Source organism: Myxocyprinus asiaticus, chromosome 4 (assembly GCF_019703515.2).
Source record: "Myxocyprinus asiaticus isolate MX2 ecotype Aquarium Trade chromosome 4, UBuf_Myxa_2, whole genome shotgun sequence".
NCBI lineage: Eukaryota > Metazoa > Chordata > Actinopteri > Cypriniformes > Catostomidae > Myxocyprinus > Myxocyprinus asiaticus.
The window spans coordinates 26460550-26481132 of record NC_059347.1 but is presented as its reverse complement, the minus strand read 5'-3'; the positions used below and the strand labels follow the sequence as shown (position 1 = coordinate 26481132).

General features: G+C 43.8%; 1 protein-coding gene and 1 pseudogene across 1 annotated transcript; both read left to right on the top strand.

Annotated features, from left to right (window-relative positions):
- The first annotated feature begins 5630 nt into the window (after positions 1-5630).
- Positions 5631-13117, top strand: LOC127434591 (DNA polymerase kappa-like). The gene is made up of 11 exons (XM_051687429.1): positions 5631-6163; positions 6271-6390; positions 10074-10205; positions 10307-10469; positions 10637-10834; positions 10995-11119; positions 11201-11367; positions 11477-11509; positions 11688-11784; positions 12075-12246; positions 13048-13117. The coding sequence occupies exons 1-11, from the start codon at positions 6029-6031 to the stop codon at positions 13071-13073; spliced, it is 1368 nt and encodes a 455-aa protein (XP_051543389.1). The 5' UTR covers positions 5631-6028; the 3' UTR covers positions 13074-13117.
- On the top strand, positions 13076-17266 carry LOC127439725 (ankyrin repeat and death domain-containing protein 1B-like; annotated as a pseudogene).
- Positions 17267-20583: the final 3317 nt, after the last annotated feature.

Here is a 20583-nt window from a genome sequence, read left to right as displayed (position 1 = left end):
GCGGGAGAGGACATCAAGCAGCGCAATGTGACCTCAAAAGGCTCTGTGATGTGTGCCAAGGAAAGCATCTAAGGGTACTGCATGATGCCAACGCACGCCCCAAGGTTGAGCAACCGAAAGCTGAAAGTTGTCTTGTAAGTACCAGTATGGAAGTTCTTTACCTAGACAGACCATCGTCCCATTCTTGTGTTCTGTTGAAAGTCGTCAGAGTTCTCCTGCGCAACAGGGACAGGACACTGGATACTTATGCGATTCTGGACGATGGATCAGAGCGGACGATGCTCCTTCCTGAGGCAGTTGACAAACTGGGCCTGCATAAGAAGCCTGAAGATCTTGCTCTCCGCACAATTCGACAGGAAGTTCAAACCCTGAAGGGCGCCGCTGTCTCATTCAAAATCTCATCCCCCACTAATCCCAAGAGAACGTTCCGGATAGGGGAGGCCTTCACTTCACAACGCTTGGGTTTAGCAGACCACTCTTACCCGTGGTCAGCCTGAAGAGGAGGTACAAGCACCTGGCAGACCTCCCCCTTGAGCCATTTGAGCGCGTCAAGCCGCTCGTGCTGATTGGTGCAGACTACCCCCATCTACTTACCCCTGTCGAGCCGGTGAGACTGGGCCCTCCTGGAGGTCCGGCGGCCATTCGCACGAGGCTGGGATGGACGCTCCAAGGACCTGCACACCTTACCCAGTGGGCCCCGAATATCCAGCAGTGTCTCCTCACTAGTGTCTCATCCCCGATGACAGAGCTGATGCAGAACGTGGAGAAGCTCTGGAAGGTGGACATCCTGCCATACCAGAGTGGCAAACTGGCAGTGAGGTCAAAACAGGATAAGGAAGCGCTGGAGCTCCTGGAGGCCAGGACGAGGCGAGTACAGGTTGCAGGCATCCTTAGATATGCCACGCCCCTGCTAAGAGCTCCCAAGGAAGCCGTCCTACCGAGCCTCAGGAGTCTAGAGAGATGCTTGGCCCGGGACCCTCTACGAGCTGAAGAGTATTGCGCAGCGATTCGGAAATTGGTGGAAGTAGGAGCGGTCAGGAGGATCGACTCAAGCAAAGCCTCAGCCACCAATGAGTCGTGGTACATACCGCACCACTTGGTGAGTCATAACGGGAAGAGTCGTTTAGTCTTCAACTGCTCTTTTCAATTCCAAGGCCGAAGCCTCAATGACACCCTCCTTCCTGGACCAACACTGGGTGCCTCTCTACTGGGAGTTTTATTACGCTTCAGGGAACATGCGGTGGCAGTTAGTGGAGACATCAGAGGCATGTTCCACCAGGTTCAGCTCTTACCAGAAGACCAGCCATTCCTCAGGTTCATATGGAGGGACATGAAGCGCGATAACCCCCCTGAAGTCTTCCAGTGGCAGGTTCTACCATTTGGTACTGCGTGCTCACCGTGCTGTGCCACCTTTGCCCTCCAGAGGCATGCAAGAGATCATGGCGGGCCAGGAGAAGGAATCCAGCATTCGGTGGAGCGCTGTTTTTATGTGGATAATTGCCTCCAGAGTGTGCACACAGCAAATGAGGCCAAAGAACTGGTGGACCGGCTCATGGAGGTACTAGCTTCCAGAGGGTTTGAGCTCAGACAGTGGGCTTGCAACATACCAGATGTACTCAGACATCTACCTGCAGAGGCGAGATCCGACAGCATGGAGCGATGGCTTTCCCATGACGAACCTGGCTTGTCGGAACCGGCCCTCGGCCTCAGCTGTCACTGGGGATCAGACACCTTAGGCTACAAGAGCCGACCTCTGGAGTATGGAGCACTGACGATGAGGAATGTCTATAAGGTACTGGCCCGACAATATGATCCCCTGGGATTTATTGCACCTTACACGACTCGTGCCAAGCTCATCGTCCAGAGCATGTGGGACAAGCCTCGTGACTGGGATGACCCATGTATCCCGCAAGACCTGCAGAAGGCGTGGAAGGACTGGGAATCTGAGTTACACCTGCTACCACGCATCTCTGTACCCCGACCCTATGCTCCAGCCCTTACTGAACAGATGGTTGTTTCCAGGCAGATCCATGTGTTCAGTGACGCCTCCGAAAGGGTTTATGGCTCAGTCTCCTACCTCAGGACAGAAGATGTCCAGGGATGAGTCCATCTAGCATTCCTTGCCGCTAGGTCCAGGGTAGCACCCAGGCGGCAACATTCCATTCCCCGCCTCAAGCTTTGCGGTACACTGACTGCTGCTCAATTGGCCAAGACGATCGAGAGAGAGCTGACGGTGAAGACAGATAAGACAATTCTTTGGAGTGACTCGACGACCGTGTTAACCTGGTTGCAGTCAGAGTCATGCCACTTCAAGGTCTTCGTGGGCACTCGTGTGGCGGAGATCCAGGAGCTTACGGCAGAAAGTACCTGGCACTACGTTGGCTCTGCACAGAACCCGGCCGATGATGTTACTCATGGGAAGACCTTGGCAGAATTAGCTGTACCTAATCGCTGGAGCCAAGGGCCATCTTTCCTCAGCAAGGGACCTGCTGAATGGCCATCCTCACCGGGAGAGATCCCTGAGCAGGATATCATGGAGTATAAGAAGATGGCCACATGTGGAGTGATATCAAGAGCTGACAGACAGGAGGCTCATGGAGGGCAGCCATACCTGTCCTGGAAGAGTATGGTCGAGGCGGTAGTGCAAGAGATGCATAGGGCGCCGGACCAAGACGAGCCCTTGACCGCAGAGGACTATCGCCAGGCAGAGATGGCAATCTTTCAGAGAATCCATTCTGAATGCTTTCCAGAAGAGTTGCGTCATCTTAAAGCAGGAAGGGCTGTACTTCGAAGTAGTCGTCTCCTTACCCTATCACCGGAGCTGGACCCTGATGAGGGAATTATATGCGTGGGAGGGAGACTCCGACGGGCCGAATGGTTAGACCCTGCATTTAAACATCCCATTGTCCTGGACCCCTCCCATCCCGCAACGAAACTCCTTATCCAGGACTATGATGTTCGGCTCTGTCATCCGGGCCCAGAGCGATTATTCGCTGAGATGCGTCGGAACTTTTGGATACTCCGTGGAAGAGAGGCCATACGGAGGGTGCAACACCAATGTCAGGAGTGCAGGCGATGGAAATCGAAGCCATCGGTCCCAAAGATGGCTGACCTACCTGTGGCCCTTCTGCGTCTTTACAAGCCGGCATTCTACTCTACTGGTGTCGATTGCTTCGGCCCCTTCCAAGTGAAGACAGGACGACGCTCGGAGAAAAGATGGGGCATTATCTATAAATGTCTTACCACTCGGGCAGTGCACCTGGACCTCCTGCACGCTATGGATTCTGACTCCTTCTTGATGAGCCTCAGGCGGTTCATCGCCTGCCGAGGGAGTCCAATGGAGCTCTATTTGGACCAGGGCACGAACTTTAAAGGAGGTGAGAAGGAGCTCAGTGAATGGTTTGATAGCATGTCCTCTGCCCTCAAACGACTCCTAGCCAAGCAGAAGATTGATTTCCGCTTCAATCCCCCTGCAGCTCCCCACTTCGGGGGTACGTGGGAGAGGGAGATCAAATCTGTTAAGACTGCGCTGTATACTGTCATTGGAGTTCAACCTGCCTCTGAAGAAGTATTGCTTACAGTGCTACTAGAGGTCGAGGCTATACTGAACTCGAAACCGCTGGGTTACACCTCCTCCAGTGTTGCCGACTTGGATGCTGTGACTCCAAATGTCCTCTTGATGGGGCGGCTGGATGGAGCGCTACCTACAGTGGTGTACCCTAAAAGTGAGGGACTGAGCCGGCGAAGATGGCGACACTGCCAAGTCCTAGCAGATCACTTCTGGGCGAGATTCATCAGGTGCTACCTGCCAACCCTTCAATGCAGACAGAAGTGGCATGGTACCCCAGCCGATCTGACAGTAGGTTCAGTAGTCTTGTTGATGGACCCCCAGTTTCCCCGGGCACTCTGGCCAGTTGGCAGAGTGGTTAAAGTACATCCCAGTGTGGATGGGCATGTACGATCTGTAGATGTACAAGTTAAAGACAAAGTCTACACCCGGCCCGTTGCTCGGCTTATTGCTCTTCCAGTCATACCGGATGCTGAGGAGGAAAAGGAATGCCTATCAACGACTCCAGATTAAGAATACGCCTTTACATGAGCAAATTGCACGCAATTTGGGGGCGGCTGTGCAAAAGGCGATAGAGAGAGTGTCAGAGCGCTGTCGTGCTAGCCAGTATGGGGACTTTTATCATGAAAACGCGCTTATCGCGGATAGCCGGAAGAAACGCTGTTCATTACTCGGAGATCGGCAGACTGCCTCCGCCACTGCTCGCGATCGGGTTTTCTGCTTAAACTAGTGTTGAAGACGTGCATCGTCATTAATATCAGCCACAGTTTGGATGTAATTTGTGTTGTGTGCGTCCTATAAGAGTGAGTACATATAAACCTGCAATGTTAACTGATTGATGCTCGGCTTTATCAGTGATGACGCAGTTATTAGCAGTTCAATGTTGCGTGATAATTCTATTATCTACATGCTATTCTTGTAACACACCTGTTGATTTACAATGTTCTGAGTTATAATGTTTATAATGCTATAAGTCGTTTGGATAATTAATAATAGTGGATGCACTGGTATACTAAGTGTTTATACATCATTATGTTACTGTAAGAGGGGAGCAGCCTATAGTTGTGTATGCATAATAATACTTGTAATGGAGGTTTTATTAGAATATTGCTCTTTGTTTCTGGCAGGAGAAACCACACCGTCCACCACAATCATACATCTCATGCTTCTACTGATATGTACCCAGCATCTCAAGAAGACAAGATCTGTGAAAGACAGTACTTAAGTTCTCCCTCTAACTGGCTCACGCCTCCCATCATTCTCAGCAACCCGTGTATGCTTATTAGCAGTGGTCCCAGAGCCTATACTGAGCAGAGAGTATTCATTCCTCTGGATGTTTCCAAGGAGGCCTCCTTGTCTCTATCACATACACCACTTTGGGCCCACTGCAGTCCTCAAGTCTATCTGTCCACATCCTGTTAGTAGGAACTGACTGATGTGCATGTAAAGGCTGACTCCCCTCTCTGATTTGATTATACCGCATCTGTGAAAATAAACCTGTTCAAACTGCTACTTTCCTCTGTGGTGTTCTGACCGACACACCTGGTTCACTGCGATTCAAGCTAGCTCTAACAGTATAAGGTAGCCTTTCGCTACAATGGCTGTATTTAAATAAAAAAAAAAAAAATTTAAAAAAAATCCTGCTATTTAGAAATATTAGGATATTAGGTTATATATTCACACTATGACTTTGAATGTGTCACTCAACTGATATAGATGTAAAGTTTAAAAATTCTGGGTCATCAGAAAAGCTTACCTTTGTAAATCCTTACTGTCTTGGGAGGGTTGAATAATCAATTGCAACTGTGAAACACCATGCACATATACATATACAGCATATAGTTTATAAAATTACATCCTTTTAACCACTAGCTTATATTTTGAAAAACTGCTTTACATCATGTTTTAGATGCAAGCGTTTCTTTTAAAAATCATAAGCATCTATTGTTAAGGAGCATAAAAGATTTAGTTCCCTGACAAGTGTAGTGATTTCATTTCTAGGTTATGGACATATACTGCATATGGCGATAGAGACATTAATTTACACTCCCAGAAGGAGACATTCAAAAATGGCGACGATGGCAACTGACGGCTGTTTATTTTTGTTTCAGTTTAATTCGTAAATCCTAAAAAAATTTTTATGAATGCGTTTTTGGTTATGTGCGTACATGAGATTGCCGAGTAACTAAATTAATACTCTAAAATGCTATACAATGTTTGTGACATCTGTTCGTCCTTTAATGTTCATCGAACTAAACGCCATAGAAAAGTTGTAATTTGTAGATCATTCTGAAATCCCACTTCTACCAAATATGATCCATGTTGAATATGACACTCGTTCACTGTACGCAGATTTTAGTTTGTCATCATCCATAACGGTTAGTTTGTCAATGTATTGAGTCGGGTGAAAGTAGCACATGTTTCCCCGTTAAAGGTGGAACAGGTTGTTAAAGCAGAAAGATGGACCTTCAGGATGCTGGGAGCAGCGGCACTAGAGAACATCTTCTCTCCAGGATCGCTCTCAATGATAATAAGGCTGGTATGGAAGGACTGGACAGAGACAAGATCAACAAGATCATTCTGGAGGCCTCCAAGGTTTTATTTATTCATGCTAACACAATTTATTGTATTTTTTTAACAAGTTTACCAAGGCTTGTAGCATCTTTATTTTACTCCTAGATTTGAATTATTTTGAATGACAGGGATCTAAATTTTATGAGAATGAACTAAAAAAGGAGCGACAGGTGAATCAGCGTATCGAAAGGATGATGGAGCAAAAAGCAAAAATCTCTAAAGAACAAATGCAGCAAGCACAAGCAGAGGTAATCAGCTGATTGTAATGTTATGATTGGATTCCCCAGAGACACGATTTCCCCCCTGAACTTTCATTACTGTAATGTGAAAAATGTCATTCTTACTACCATAATGAGATTAAAAAAAAAAAATTTTTTTTTATATAAAGTATAGTCTGGTATATACTGTTTACACATTATGGTAGTGTTTGTTGCACTGCTTTTAATAATAAAAGAGTGTCCCGACTGGATGACTTTCATCAGCCTACTCTTTTACAGAATCATAATTGAGAGTAAATAGAATTTTAGTCTCAAAAGTAAAACATCATGGAGCTTTATGGTAATGATAATTGGGGGTGGGGAATGTCCTTAATAGTAATGAAACAATGAACAATTTTTCTTTTTAGATTTTTGGGTGAAATATGACTGGACATATTTTTGTGAAATTTAGCCTAGTATACCATGAAATATATTAGTGTTGGGCTTTTTCATCACCTGGTTATTCACAAACAATATTTAAAAAAAGCTCAAGAGTGTAATATTACTTAAGAGCAAAACACTTCATAAAACTGAAGGACAGCAGGAAAAACAGCATTTCATATACTGTGTGTAAAGTAAAAGTTGTTAAATACTCAGATTTTCTTTGACTTGCTTGCATTCCCGTTTTGATGCAGTTTGAGAAATACAGAAACTGTTTTCTGCGAGAGCAGACCATTTACAGGATGCCAATCTATCTCTGGTTCCTCTCATGCTCATTTCACTAAGTGTAATCTAAACGAATCACTGAAACCAACAGTTGAGTCTATAATTTTATTTTATTTCCATAAAAAGAAATGGAATGCAGTAACTATAAAGAAATTACTTGCAATCAGAAGTTTTAAACAATACCATGTCTGTATAATCAAATGTGCAAATAACAAATGTTGAGCTAGATTGATGTAAAAATCTCATTAAATCTGACCTGGCTGTTCACACTGAAGGCACATTGGGGAAAAATTTCCATTCTGATTTATTTCCATTTATGAAAGTGGCCCAGGTTGGATTTGAAAATGTCAAATTCAATCCAAAACTCCCCTATGATGTGGCCAGCAGGAAGAAAAGTGACCTTGCCCAGAAAAGGGAAACCTTGGTGGCCGGGCTTTGACCCATGGGGCCCAGCCGGGCTTAACGCGAAAAAAACAACGTGGGGCTGCCCCCTTGTGGGCCCACCACCTGCATGGAGAGAAATAGGGAACTGGTGCCCAATGGGTAGCAGGCGAAGGCGGGGGCCTGTGCGGACTAGACCTTACAGAAACTGGCTTTTGGAACATGGAATGTGACCTCACTTGAGGGGAAGGAACCAGAATTAGTGTGTGAGGTTGAGAGATACCAGTTAGATATAGTTGGACTCACCTCTACACACTGTTCTGTCTCTGGAACCAAGAGCGGTGTTCTGTTATTGGACTTCTGTGCTAGTCATGGATTGGCCATAACAAACACCATGTTCAAACATAAGGTTGTTCATAAGTGTACTTGGTACCAGAGCACCTTAGGCCAAAGATCGATGATCGACTTCATTGTCGTATCATCAGAAATGCGGCTGTATGTTCTGGACACTCGGGTGAAGAGAGGAGCTGAGCTGTCAACCGAGCAAACCCAAACGGATTGGGTTGTGAGCTGTGGCTGGAAGGATGTTGGTGCCTGTTGGGATTGCAATTCTAGAACCCGCTGGTGGACACCTGCGGTGAAGGAAGCCATCAGTCTAAAGGAGGAGATTTTTCGGGATTGTTTAGCCCACAGAACTCCGGACTCAGCTGACAGGTACCGGCAGGCCAGAAGGACTGCAGGGGCAGCGATTGTGGAAGCGAAAACCTGGGTGTGGGAGGAGTTGGGGAGGCCATGGAGAAGGACTTTTGGTCAGCTTCAGAGAGGTTCTGGCCAACCGTTAAGACGGCTCAGGCGTGGAAAGCAGTGATTTGTCCAGGCTGTTGTTGGCTGGGGCGGGGAACTGTTGACCTCACTTGGCGATATAGACGAGTGGTGGAAGGAACACTTTGAGGAACTCCTAAACCTGACTAACACGCACTCTGTGGAGGAGGCAGGGACAGAGGGCTTGGGGGGCTTGACACCCATTTCCCTGGCAGAGGTCACTGAGGTAGTGAAAGAGCTATGAAGTGGAAATGTGCCAGGGGTGGATGAGATTCGCCCTGAGATGCTGAAGGCCCCTGGATGTTGTTGGGCTATCATGGCTGACACGCCTTTTCAGCATTGTCTGGAGGTCTGGGGTGGCACCTAGGGATTGGCAGACAGGTGTGATGGTTATGCCAGGGTTCTGGAGAGGAGAATCCAACCAATTGTTGAACTTCAGATTGAGGAGGAACGTTGCGGATTCCATCCCAGTCGTGAAACAGTGGATCCTTTACCTTGAGGGGGGCGTGGGAGTTTGCTCATCCAGTTTACATGTGTTTTGTGGACTTCGAAAAGGCATACAACCGTGTCCCTCGGGATGTCCTGTGGGGGACGCTGCGGGAGTATGGGGTATCGGGCTGCTAGTGCGTGCCATTCAGTATAACCAATGCGAGAACTGTGTCAGCATCCTCGGCATTAAATCAAGCTTGTTCACAGTGGGCATTGGACTCCGACAGGGCTGTCCCTGGTCACCGATCCTGTTTGTGATATTCATGGATAGGATCTCAAGGTGCAGCCGAGGTGTGAGGTGTGTCCAGTTTGGGGCCCTCAGGATTACATCCCTGCTATTTTCAGATGATGTGGTCCTGGTGGCATCATCATGCTGTGACCTCCAGCGCGCACTTGGGAGGTTTGTAATCGAATGTGAAGCGGTTGGGATGAGGGTCAGCAACCAAGTCTGAGGCCATGGTTATCTGCCGAAAAAGGGTGGATTGCTCTCTTCAGGTAGGGAGAGAGCAGCTGCCCCAAGTGGAGGAGTTCATGTATCTCGGGATCTTGTCACAAGTTAGGGAAAGTTGGAGTGTGATATCGACAGGCAAATCAGTGCAGCGTCTGCAGTAATGCGGTCGCTATGCCGGACTGTGGTGGTGACGAAGGAGCTGAGCCTGAAGGCAAAGCTCTAAATTTACCAGGTGGTGTACGTTCCAACCCTCACCTATGGCCAAGAGCTTTGGGTAGTGACCGAAAGAATAAAATTGCGAATACAAGCGGCCAAAATGAGCTTTCTTCATAGGGTGTCAGGGCTCACCCTAAGGGATAGGGTGCGAAGCTCTGACATCGGAGAGGGGCTCGGAGTAGAACTGTTGCTCGTCTGCGTTGAAAGGAGCCAGTTGATTGGTTCGAGCATCTGATTAGGATGCCTCCTGGACGCACTTCCTGCGAGGTGTTTCGGGCATGTCAAACTGGGAGGAGGCCAAGGGGAAGACTCAGAACATGCTGGAGGGATTATATCTCTCGGCTGGCCTGGGAACGCCTCGGGATCCCCCAGGATAAGATGGAGTATGTGGCCGGGGAAAAGGACGCATGGGCTACTTTGCTTAGTCTGCTGCCACCGCGACCTAGTCCCGGATGAGCGGTCGAAAGTGGATGGATGAATAGATTCAATGCGCTAATGGCTGTTCACAATGTCATCCAATTAACAGATCTGTTATGTGTGAAAAAAATCTGATTTGGGCCACATTCAGCTGCTGTGTCAACATAGTCAAAGTGAAACCTCACAGAGCATCTAGTGTAATGACAGCTATGACAATCTTTATCATTTTCAGTCAACCTCCAATTACCATGCTAGGAGATTTGGTGTCCGTGCTGCCATGCCTGGCTTTATTGCTAAGAAGCTCTGCCCAAACCTTGTCATCATGCCCATCAACTTTGACAAATACAGAGCCGTGAGTGCTCAGGTAAATTTTAATCTTAATCTTAGTCTTAAACTATCAAACATTATCATAACAGTAGTAGTCAGAGTTAATGCTGTTGCTGAATGCTTTGGTCTCTCTTACAGGTACGGGAGATCTTTTCAGACTACGATCCTCATTTTATGCCTATGAGTCTGGATGAGGCTTATTTGGACATCACTGAGCACCTGGAACAGCGGAAGCACTGGCCTGAGTCCATGAGAACACATTGCATGAGTGGTGCCAAGAAAGGTGCATTACTGAGAATTGGTTTGTGCTTTTTTTAAATAAATAATTAGTGTACAGTTTGTACTGTCCAGAGCACTTAAAAGAGAATCCAGAGAGTTTTTACCTGATAAAAGCTTTGGTAATGAAAGTCTGTTTTTATTTTGTATCATTATATGAGCATAATTTATATTCTTTGTTCTGATGAGAAGAGAATGATGCAGACAGGTCTAGGGTTGAGTCACAGATAGATGGACTGTCCCCTGTGCTGTTTGTGGAGAGTCCCAGCTCCTCTCCCACTTTGTGTGGGGCCAGTGGAAAAGCAGAAGTGTTTGGAAGGAGTGCAGAGGAGGCTGTGAGGGAAATGCGCTTTCGTATTGAGCAGAAAACATCTCTAACAGCCAGTGCAGGTGAGAGAGTGGATATTACTTAATGTTTAGTTTTTTACCCTTTGCAAACTTAAAGTGTGTAATTTCTGAGCCGCTAGCGATTGGAATGGCAAAAATAATTGCTGTTTTCCTGAACACTTCCCTTGTTTGTTTTTTTCCCCTTGTTTGATCTCGGTTGTAGGCATTGCCCCAAACATGATGCTTGCAAAAGTATGCAGCGATAAGAACAAGCCCAATGGCCAGTACAGAATTCCTCCTGAGAGACAACTTGTGATGGATTTTATCAAAGATCTTCCAGTCAGAAAGGTCCACCCTTTTCTCCATTTGTCCACATGTATGCATAGATTCTCATTTAAGTGGCCTAATATTATCTGTAATTACTTGCAGGTATCTGGTGTTGGAAAGGTAACTGAGAAGATGCTGGCTGCTTTAGGTATCGTCAGCTGCTCCCAACTTGGCCAGCAGATGGCGCTATTATCCCTGCTTTTTTCGGAAACATCATGGCATCATTTTCTTCACATATCTCTGGGTTTGGGCTCCACGTTTATTGAGAGGTGTGCAGTGTTAATGCATAAGTATGCATATTAACTTGCATAGGGGTAGTTAAGTGCATTTAGAAGTGTATGCTAATATTTTATGGGGGAATCTGGTCTTTTGTTTCAGGGACTCAGAAAGAAAAAGCATGAGCACTGAGAGGTAATCTAGTCCTTTTTGTAGTTGTAAAATAAATTAGATTTTGTCTCTTTGTGTCTTTAGCACATGCAACAGACCCAAACCTTTCAGTAAATATTAAGTCAATAGTCTGTTTCTCTTTTTCATACCACATCTTCCTCATATTTAATTTGTGTCAACCACATTTCCCCCTTTCTTTCAGGACTTTTGGGGAGATGAGCGATGCAGAGGAGCAGTATTCTGTATGCAGGGAACTCTGTCATGATCTAGCACAGGACTTACAGAGGGAGGGCCTCAAGGTGCTGATGTATAACCCCTCCGCAGTAACTCCCGTAGAAGTGACTGTTGCAGTTGCACTATGTGTACCATGTATGCGAGGTCATCAATGAGATCAATATTGATATATATTTTGTAGATGCATTACTATTTATTTGAGTAGCTTAGGGAACTGTTTTTAAATGACACTCAGATGATGCATATTATTGTAGAAAGATTTCTGGAAGTTTGCTCTTAACTGCCTAAATATAATTAATACAGTGCCAAAAGATTTGCATGACAATAATAGAGAATATTTGGGTTTGTACTATAGGGCAAAACTGTTACTTTGAAGTTGAAGAATGTAAATTTTGAGTTGAAGACCAAAGCGTTTACGCTGCAGTATGCTGTCTACACTGAGGAGGAGATCTTTGCTGCTGCGAAGGACCTTCTCAAAGTTGAGATTGACAGTGTCAGCCCTCAGCCACTAAAGTTGAGACTTATGGGTATACATTACACCTTACATGATTACCAAAGTTTTATTCCACTTGTTCTTACATTTTTTATGAAAACCTAACATAAGACCTAGGATTTTAGTTGATGTTTTGATTTGTTTCTGTTTAAGGAATAGTTAACCCAACATTGATAATTCTGATATTTACTTTCCCTCATGCCATCTCACACTCGTTTGACTACCTTCTGCGGAATACAAAAAAAAAATATTTTGAAGAATATATTAAGTGTTTTTGTCCATAGAATGTATGTCAATGGGGGTCCAAAACTTTCAAGCTCCAAAAAGGACATAAAGGCATAGAAAGGCATAAAAGTAATAGATACAACTCAAGTGGTTTAATCCTTGTCTTCTGAAGCGATACGATTTCTTTGGGTTAGAAACAGACCAAACCCATGTGCAGAGCGCTGTACACAAACCAGAAATGGTGTTGCTAGGTTCATGGTTTTTATGGCCATTTGGGCTATTTTGAAAATGCAGACAAAAGTAAAATGACAGTATTTTATTTATTTTTTAAATACACCACGGTCACAATAAATGTACTACAGTCACCAAATTGTTGATGGTAACGTCTCAATGTACAATGATGTACAACCGGGTACAGTGTCAAAGCATTTCCCTTCTAAAGCCTAAGTATTTGATTGAGTTTACAAACTCATATGACTTACTCAAAACAGACATCCATTGTTGGGGCCTGACCCAACAGTTGTGAACCACTGATAAAGTTTGTTATGCATAATGGATATTAGAGATGTTAGACATTAGAGTGTAACAACTAAAATCATTCTGTGTTTAGGAGGGAATGAACATGAGGCATTGTGATCCACACTGATATTGTGGATCACACTGTTGTTGACCTGCAAATGCGAGAACTTGACAAAAAAGCAAAGTAAGGAACGACCAGCTCCTCTTATTACCAAAACGGCAATAATAATAAATGAAAAAGTCAAAACTAGAGGTTCAGTTGGGGGAAGGAGTAAAAAGGGTTTTAATGATATACACATTTGCAACCTTTTAAACACTCAAACATAAAGGTGCACCTGCTGTTTATTTCTGCCAGTATGGTAATAGGCCTTTTGCCCTGGCTGCAGCACATGGATGTGTTAGGATGCTACAGATGCTGATGGAGGAACCTTACAACATGGCCACCTTGGAGGAAAATAAGGTTTACTTATAACCTCGTTCAGTTAGATCCTTCAGTTAACTTGATATTGAGCATTTGTGATGTGATCTTTGTCAAATTGTTTTATTATATATATATATACACACTATATTGCCAAAAGTATTTGCTCATCTGTCTTTAGACGCATATGAACTTAAGTGAGATCCCATTCTTAATCCATAGGGTTTAATATGACGTCGGCCCACCCTTTGCAGCTATAACAGCTTCAACTCTTCTGGGAAGGCTTTCCACAAGGTTTAGGAGTGTGTTTATGGGAATTTTTGACCATTCTTCCAGAAGCGCATTTGTGAGGTCAGACACTGATGTTGGACGAGAAGGCCTGGCTTGCAGTCTTTGCTCTAATTCATCCCAAAGGTGCTCTGTCGGGTTGAGGTCAGGACTCTGTGCAGGCCAGTCAAGTTCTTCCACACCAAACTTGCTCATCCATGTCTTTATGGACCTTGCTTTGTGCACTGGTGCGCAGTCACGTTGGAACAGGTAGGGGCCATCCCCAAACTGTTCCCACAATGTTGGGAGCATGGAATTGTCCAAAATCTCTTGGTATGCTGAAGCATTCAGAGTTCCTTTCACTGGAACTAAGGGGCCAAGCCCAGCTCCTGAAAAACAACCCCACACCATAATCCCCCTCCACCAAACTTCACAGTTGGCACAATGCAGTCAGACAAGTACCGTTCTCCTGGCAACTGCCAAACCCAGACTCGTCCATCAGATTGTCAGATGGAGAAGCGTGATTCGTCACTCCAGAGAATGTGTCTCCACTGCTCTAGAGTCCAGTGGTGGCGTGCTTTACACCACTGCATCCGACGCTTTGCATTGCACTTGGTGATGTATGGCTTGGATGCAGCTGCTCGGCCATGGAAACCCATTCCATGAAGCTCTCTACGCACTGTTCTTGAGCTAATCTGAAGGCCACATGAACTTTGGAGGTCTGTAGCGATTGACTCTGCAGAAAGTTGGCGACCTCTGTGCACTATGCGCCTCAGCATCCGCTGACCCCGCTCTGTCATTTTACATGGCCTACCACTTCGTGGCTGAGTTGCTGTCATTCCCAATCGCTTCCACTTTGTTATAATACCACTGACAGTTGACTGTGGAATATTTAGTAGCGAGGAAATTTCACGACTGGACTTGTTGCAAAGGTGGCATCCTATCACAGTACCACACTAGAATTCACTGAGCTCCTGAGAGCGGCCCATTCTTTCACAAATGTTTGTAGAAGCAGTCTGCATGCCTAGGTGCTTCATTTTATACACCTGTGGCCATGGAAGTGATTGGAACACCTGAATTCAATTATGTGGATGGGTGAGCGAATACTTTTGGCAATATAGTGTATATATATATAGGGGATTTCTTCTAAAAAAAACATTTCTACTAAATATGTTTATGAGATTGCATGGCTGCATGCTTGATTTTTTACATCTGCTAGAAGTGGGAGTAGCAGATATAACCAAATCCATTAATTTAGAAGGTTTACACATACTTTTGTCTATGTAGTGGATATTTAAATGTTTATTTAAAGTTATCTCATTAACTAGGCAGCTTACAAAAAAAGTGCATTTTGTGGCTGTAACAATTTTCAGGAGGAAAGCAAGTAATTTGAGTGCATAAGATATGGATGAGGGTGAACTCTGTGACACTGGGTAATGTTGGAAACATACAGTGCATCCAGAAAGTATTCAGACTCCTTCACTTTTTCACATTTTGTTATGTTGCAGCTTTATGCTAAAATGCTTTAAATTATTATTATTTTTTTCACATCAATCTACACTCCATACCCCATAATGACAAATCAAAAAACAGATTTTTGATAACTTTGCAAATTTCACATCTAAAAATAAAAAACTGAAATATCACATTGGCATAGGTATTCAGACCCTTAACTCAGTACTTAGTTAAAGCATCTTTGGCAGCAATTACAGCCTCAAGTCTTTTTGGGTATGTTGCAACAATTTTTTGTAGCCTTCCCCAGATCTGTGCCTGGACACAATCCTGTCTCTGAGCTCTGAAGGCAGTTCCTTTGACCTCATGGTTTGGTTTTTGCTCTGATATTCATTTTCAGCTGTGAGACTTTATATAGACAGGTGTGTGCCTTTCCAAATCACGTCCAATCAATTGAATTTGCCACAGGTGGACTCCAATCAAAGTGTAGAAACATCTCATAGAAGATCCAAAGGCTGCAACATAACAAAATGTGAAAAAATGAAGGGGTCTGAATACTTTCTGAATGCACTGTAAGTTATGATCATATTGCAGAAATCACATTGCACATTGTAGAAGTCATAAGTGCAAAAAAAATCCTACATCGTTACTGAGATGCCAGGCACTGTGTTTATACTGTGTACTGTGCTTTTGCCCATCAGGAAAATCAAATTATGATATCAATGGACCTGGTTTTGACTGTCATTCTCAACCATTTTTGACAGGTTGGGAACACACCTTTGCACCTGGCAGTCAGGAACGGTCACCGTGAAGTTCTGCAGCTACTTTTGACATTTGCAATGAGGTCAACCAGGTAAACTGTCCAACATACTGTAATATAAAGACTTTTTGGTACAAGCTAAGCAACACTTCCAGAATCATACATAACATGAATGAGAATGACACTCACATTAATCAAAGTGTTCACTTGATTTATTTAGTTGTATCTGTAGGCTGGACAGATCGCTCTGTATTTTGCGGCAGAAAGAGTTTATGAAGACTGTGTACAGACCCTGCTAGAGGCAGACTGTGGCCCAAACATCTTCACCTTAGTATGTACTGTGTGCAGAGATGATGATTTTTAACGTTCCTTTTTACCGTTACTCCTACACTACAAATTTAAAGACCTATTTCTACCAGACCTAACCCTTAAAATTAGATTTGTTGGTGGAATCTAGTCAGGTTGATTCAGACATGTTAAATAATATTTGTGACTTGAATCAAACAAGTTAATATACTTTAAATGTTACCATATTTTTTAGATTAACATTTTGTAGTATTAGATATTGAGGGCAAGGGTCTCTTCCACCACTGAGAATAGGTTGAGGATCTTTGAAGTACTGTACAAAAATATTCAGCATTTAACACCGTCTCTTACAGAATGGTTACCTGTAAGCAGCCCTCTACATCCAGTCTGTGAAAGGGGGAACTTTTTTTTTTTTTTTTTTGAGTCTCAGTACTGAACTTTTTAACAAGTATCATTTATTTCCTTCAAGGTAAGAGTGTAGAATTATAAAACAAATGGTTCAGACTGTAAATTCTGATTGGATAAGCCATATTGGAAGCCACTTAAACAATTAAGATTGATTGATCATTGCAGCATTTGCAGACTCCATTCCATGTAGCGGTGAAGAACGGTCATATTCCAGTAATCCAAACCTTACAAGAAGCTAGCTGTGACCCAGATGTAACAGATCATGTGAGTTCCTTACTTTCATCTGAAGTAACATTTGACATAGTGTTCCTGTGTTTCAGCATGAATTATTATTCAACACACTCAGATGGGGCAGACTGTGCTCCGTATTGCCGCTGAGATGGGGAAGGTGGATGTGGTGGAGATGATTCTGAAAGCTGGGGTGGATCTTGAAATTCAAGACTGGGTGACAGACTGTGTCTGACATTTCACAGTACCTGATAACAATTCAAAAAGGCAATAGAGAAATATGTTACGTCCACATTGAGGGAAGAGTTTTTATGTACATATTTTCTGTCATAGCAACGTAAGACAGCTCTCAGAGTTGCAGCCAGGGGAAATATGGTGATCATTGTGGATATGATCATCAAAGCGGAGAGATATTTCAAATGGAAACATACATTTCAACTGGTTGGTATTCTGATTTTCGATGTTGGCTAAAGGAAACAGTAAAAAAATAACACTGTGTGTTGTTAAAGAGTGGGAAGAAAATGTTCCAACCAATAATTGTTACACCCTGCCATAACCTCAGTCATTCTCTATTAAACCCAAAGTGGGAGGGGTAGTGTGATATCAAAGCATGTATAATTCCATTCTTAAATGTCACCACAGCAGATTTATTTGCACAAGGGTTGGATATGTCAACAGTGATTGCTGTCATTGTTCATTCTGGACCACAAATGAGCACCACAATGAACACGGAACTAACAATATTTTCTGCGCTGTTGGTATATCCGTGATATATTATATCTGTGATATAATATTGGATCTTGCATACAAACACCTCAAGCACAACAACTGAAAGAAACTGGCAGTGTTCTGGGAGTTCACAGATCAAGTGGCTGCCATAGAGGAGCAATGGACAGGTCTTTGCATTTTGTTATTTTTCTTATCAGTTTTTAGAAATTTAACAATATCTTATAATCTAACAGAATGAAAAACAATCTGTGGACCTTTTCATGCAACATGAGAACAAATGTCTGTGTAATCTTTAGTGAAAACAATTATGTAATTGTTGCATTGAACTGAATGTGAAATTTTCTTTTGCACATGTTTCATGAATGAGGCCCAGTGATTTAATTACCTTTAATGTATATTAAAATTCTCTTGGTAGAATATTTGATTTCAATGAAATACACACAAAAATGATAATTCTCTCATAATTTACTCACCATTATGCTCTCTCAAACTTGTGACTTATTTCTTCTGCAGAACACAAAAGAAGATTGATAGAGATATGATGTGTTTATATCAATAAAATGCAAGTCAATGGGTCCCAACACTTCCAAGCTCCTAAAAGGACATAAAGCAGGAATAACGATAATCCATACAATTCAAGTGGCTTAATCCATGTCTTCTGTAGTGATACGATCGGTTTTAGTTGAGAACCAATCAAGATATCAGAATTAGATCAGAATCAGCTTTATTGCCAAGTATGCTTACACATACAAGGAATTTGTCTTGGTGACAGGAGCTTCCAGTGTACAACAATACAAAAACAATACAAAAACAGCAGCAAGACATAGATAATAATAAAACATAAAAAATAACACATACACACATACACATACGTAGTGCAAATCTAATACAAATCTGTTATCTGTTATGTACAGCGCAAATACAATCTGTTATGTACATTTGCAAATGTTTTTTTTTTTTTTTTTTCCAGAGGAATGAAATGGCAGAAGAGGTTGGATGTGTTGGATAAATAAGAAAGACTAAACTGTGTATTGTACATAGTTATTGCTCAATAGGGCAGTTTAACTGTTCATGAGATGAATAGCCTGAGGGAAAAAACTGTTCCTGTACCTGACGGTTCTGGTGCTCAGAGCTCTGAAGCGTCGGCCAGAAGGCAACAGTTCAAAAAGGTAATGGGCAGGGTGAGTGGGGTCCAGAGTGATTTTTCCAGCCTTTTTCCTCACTCTGGAAGTGTTCTTGAAGGGGGGGCAGGGGGCAACCCATAATCCTCTCAGCAGTCCAAACTGTCCTTTGTAGTCTTCTGATGTCTGATTTCGTAGCTGAACCAAACCAGACAGTTATTGAAGTGCAGAGGATAGACTCAATGACTGCTGAGTAGAACTTTATCAGCAGTGCCTGTGGCAGGTTGAATTTCCTCAGCTGGTGAAGGAAGTACAACCTCTGCTGGACCTTTTTCACAATGGAGTCAATGTGTGTCTCCCACTTCAGGTCCTGTGAGATGGTAGTGCCCAGGAACCTGAATGACTCCACTGCTGCCACAGTGCTGTTTAGAATGGTGAGGGGGGTCAGTGTTGGGGTGTTCCTCCTAAAGTCCACAATCATCTCCACCGTTTTGAGCATGTTCAGCTCAAGGTAGTTTTGAATGCACCAGACAGCCAGCTGTTCAACCTCCCTTTTGTATGCAGACTCATCGTCATCTCGGATGAGGCCAATGACAGTGGTGTCATCTGCAAACTTCAGGAGCTTGACAGAGGGGTCCTTGGCCATGCAGTCATTGGTGTAGAGGGAGAAGAGTAGTGGGGAGAGCACACATCCCTGGGGGGCACCAGTGCTGATTGTACAGGTGCTGGAAGTGAGTTTCCCCTGTCTCACAAGCTGCTGCCTGTCCGTCAGAAAGCTGGTAAACCACTGACAGATAGACACGGGAACAGAGAGTTGGTGTAATTTATTCTGGAGTATAGCTGGGATGATGGTGTTGAAAGCCAAACTGAAGTCCATAAAAAGGATCCTTGCATATGTCCCTGGTCTGTCCAGATGTTGCAGGATATGATGCAATCCCATGTTGACTGCACCATCCACAGACCTGTTTGCTCGATAAGCAAATTGAAGGGGATCTAGAAAGTGTCCAGTGATGTCCTTCAGGTGGGCCAACACCAGTCTCTCAAATGATTTCATGACCACAGATGTCAGGGCGACAGGTCTGTAGTCATTAAGTCCTGTGATTTTTGCTTTTTTGGGACAGGAATAATGATTGAGCGTTTGAAGCAGCCTGGGACTTCACACTGCTCCAGTGATCTATTGAAGATCTGTGTGAAGATGAGGGCCAGCTGGTTAGCACAGGATCGAAGACACACTGGTGAGACGCCATCTGGGCCTGAAGCTTTCCTCATCTTTTGTTTCCGAAAGACCCGGCTTACATCATCTTCACAGATCTTAATATAATGTGCAATCATGATTTGAAGTTCGATTGCACTTTCTTGTCTTGACGCATGTGTAGAGCATGTGTACATGGGGAGAGCAGAGATTCAGTAGCTTCACAATAAGAGAAGCTTATTGTGAAGGGAATGGTCAACTTGGGTCACGTGAGTCTTCTAATCCAATAATTTAATAGACCTAACGTCAATGAACTGCGTTCAGGGTGTTACGACAGTATATCACCATTTGCGGATACTATACAAAGGAATGGGTAGAGCCATAAACTGATACCTGCCTGTTGCAAAATTGTCTGTGGCTTCTCTTATAAAACATAAATTTTATCGATGTAAACTCCACACATGGTTCACTGCAAAAGGACTTAGTGTAAAACATACTTAAGATTAACGGACAGGTGGTCAGGTCAGATCATTAAGTGATGAACTGTTTCCTCACAAAAGCAGATTATCCAGCATAATAAAATAATAAAGGAAGCATCTTCTCCAATGGCACCCCTTCAAAACGATCAGCCTTTGGTCTCCTTGCTAGCGTAATGCCACGCTTTGTTTTGCTGAACTTGAAGGCTCATCCCCTTGACGTAGAAGCTCTGGGCAGAGTGCGTGTACAGTGCTCTTTGTGTGCGTCAA

Excerpts from the sequence above, each read along its gene's own strand:
- LOC127434591 (XM_051687429.1), top strand. The coding sequence starts at position 6,029 with ATGGACCTTCAGGATGCTGGGAGCAGCGGCACTAGAGAACATCTTCTC. Across the intron at positions 6,164-6,270 it reads TCATTCTGGAGGCCTCCAAG|GGATCTAAATTTTATGAGAA; the intron begins GTTTTATTTATT and ends TTTGAATGACAG. Across the intron at positions 11,510-11,687 it reads AAAAGCATGAGCACTGAGAG|GACTTTTGGGGAGATGAGCG; the intron begins GTAATCTAGTCC and ends CCTTTCTTTCAG.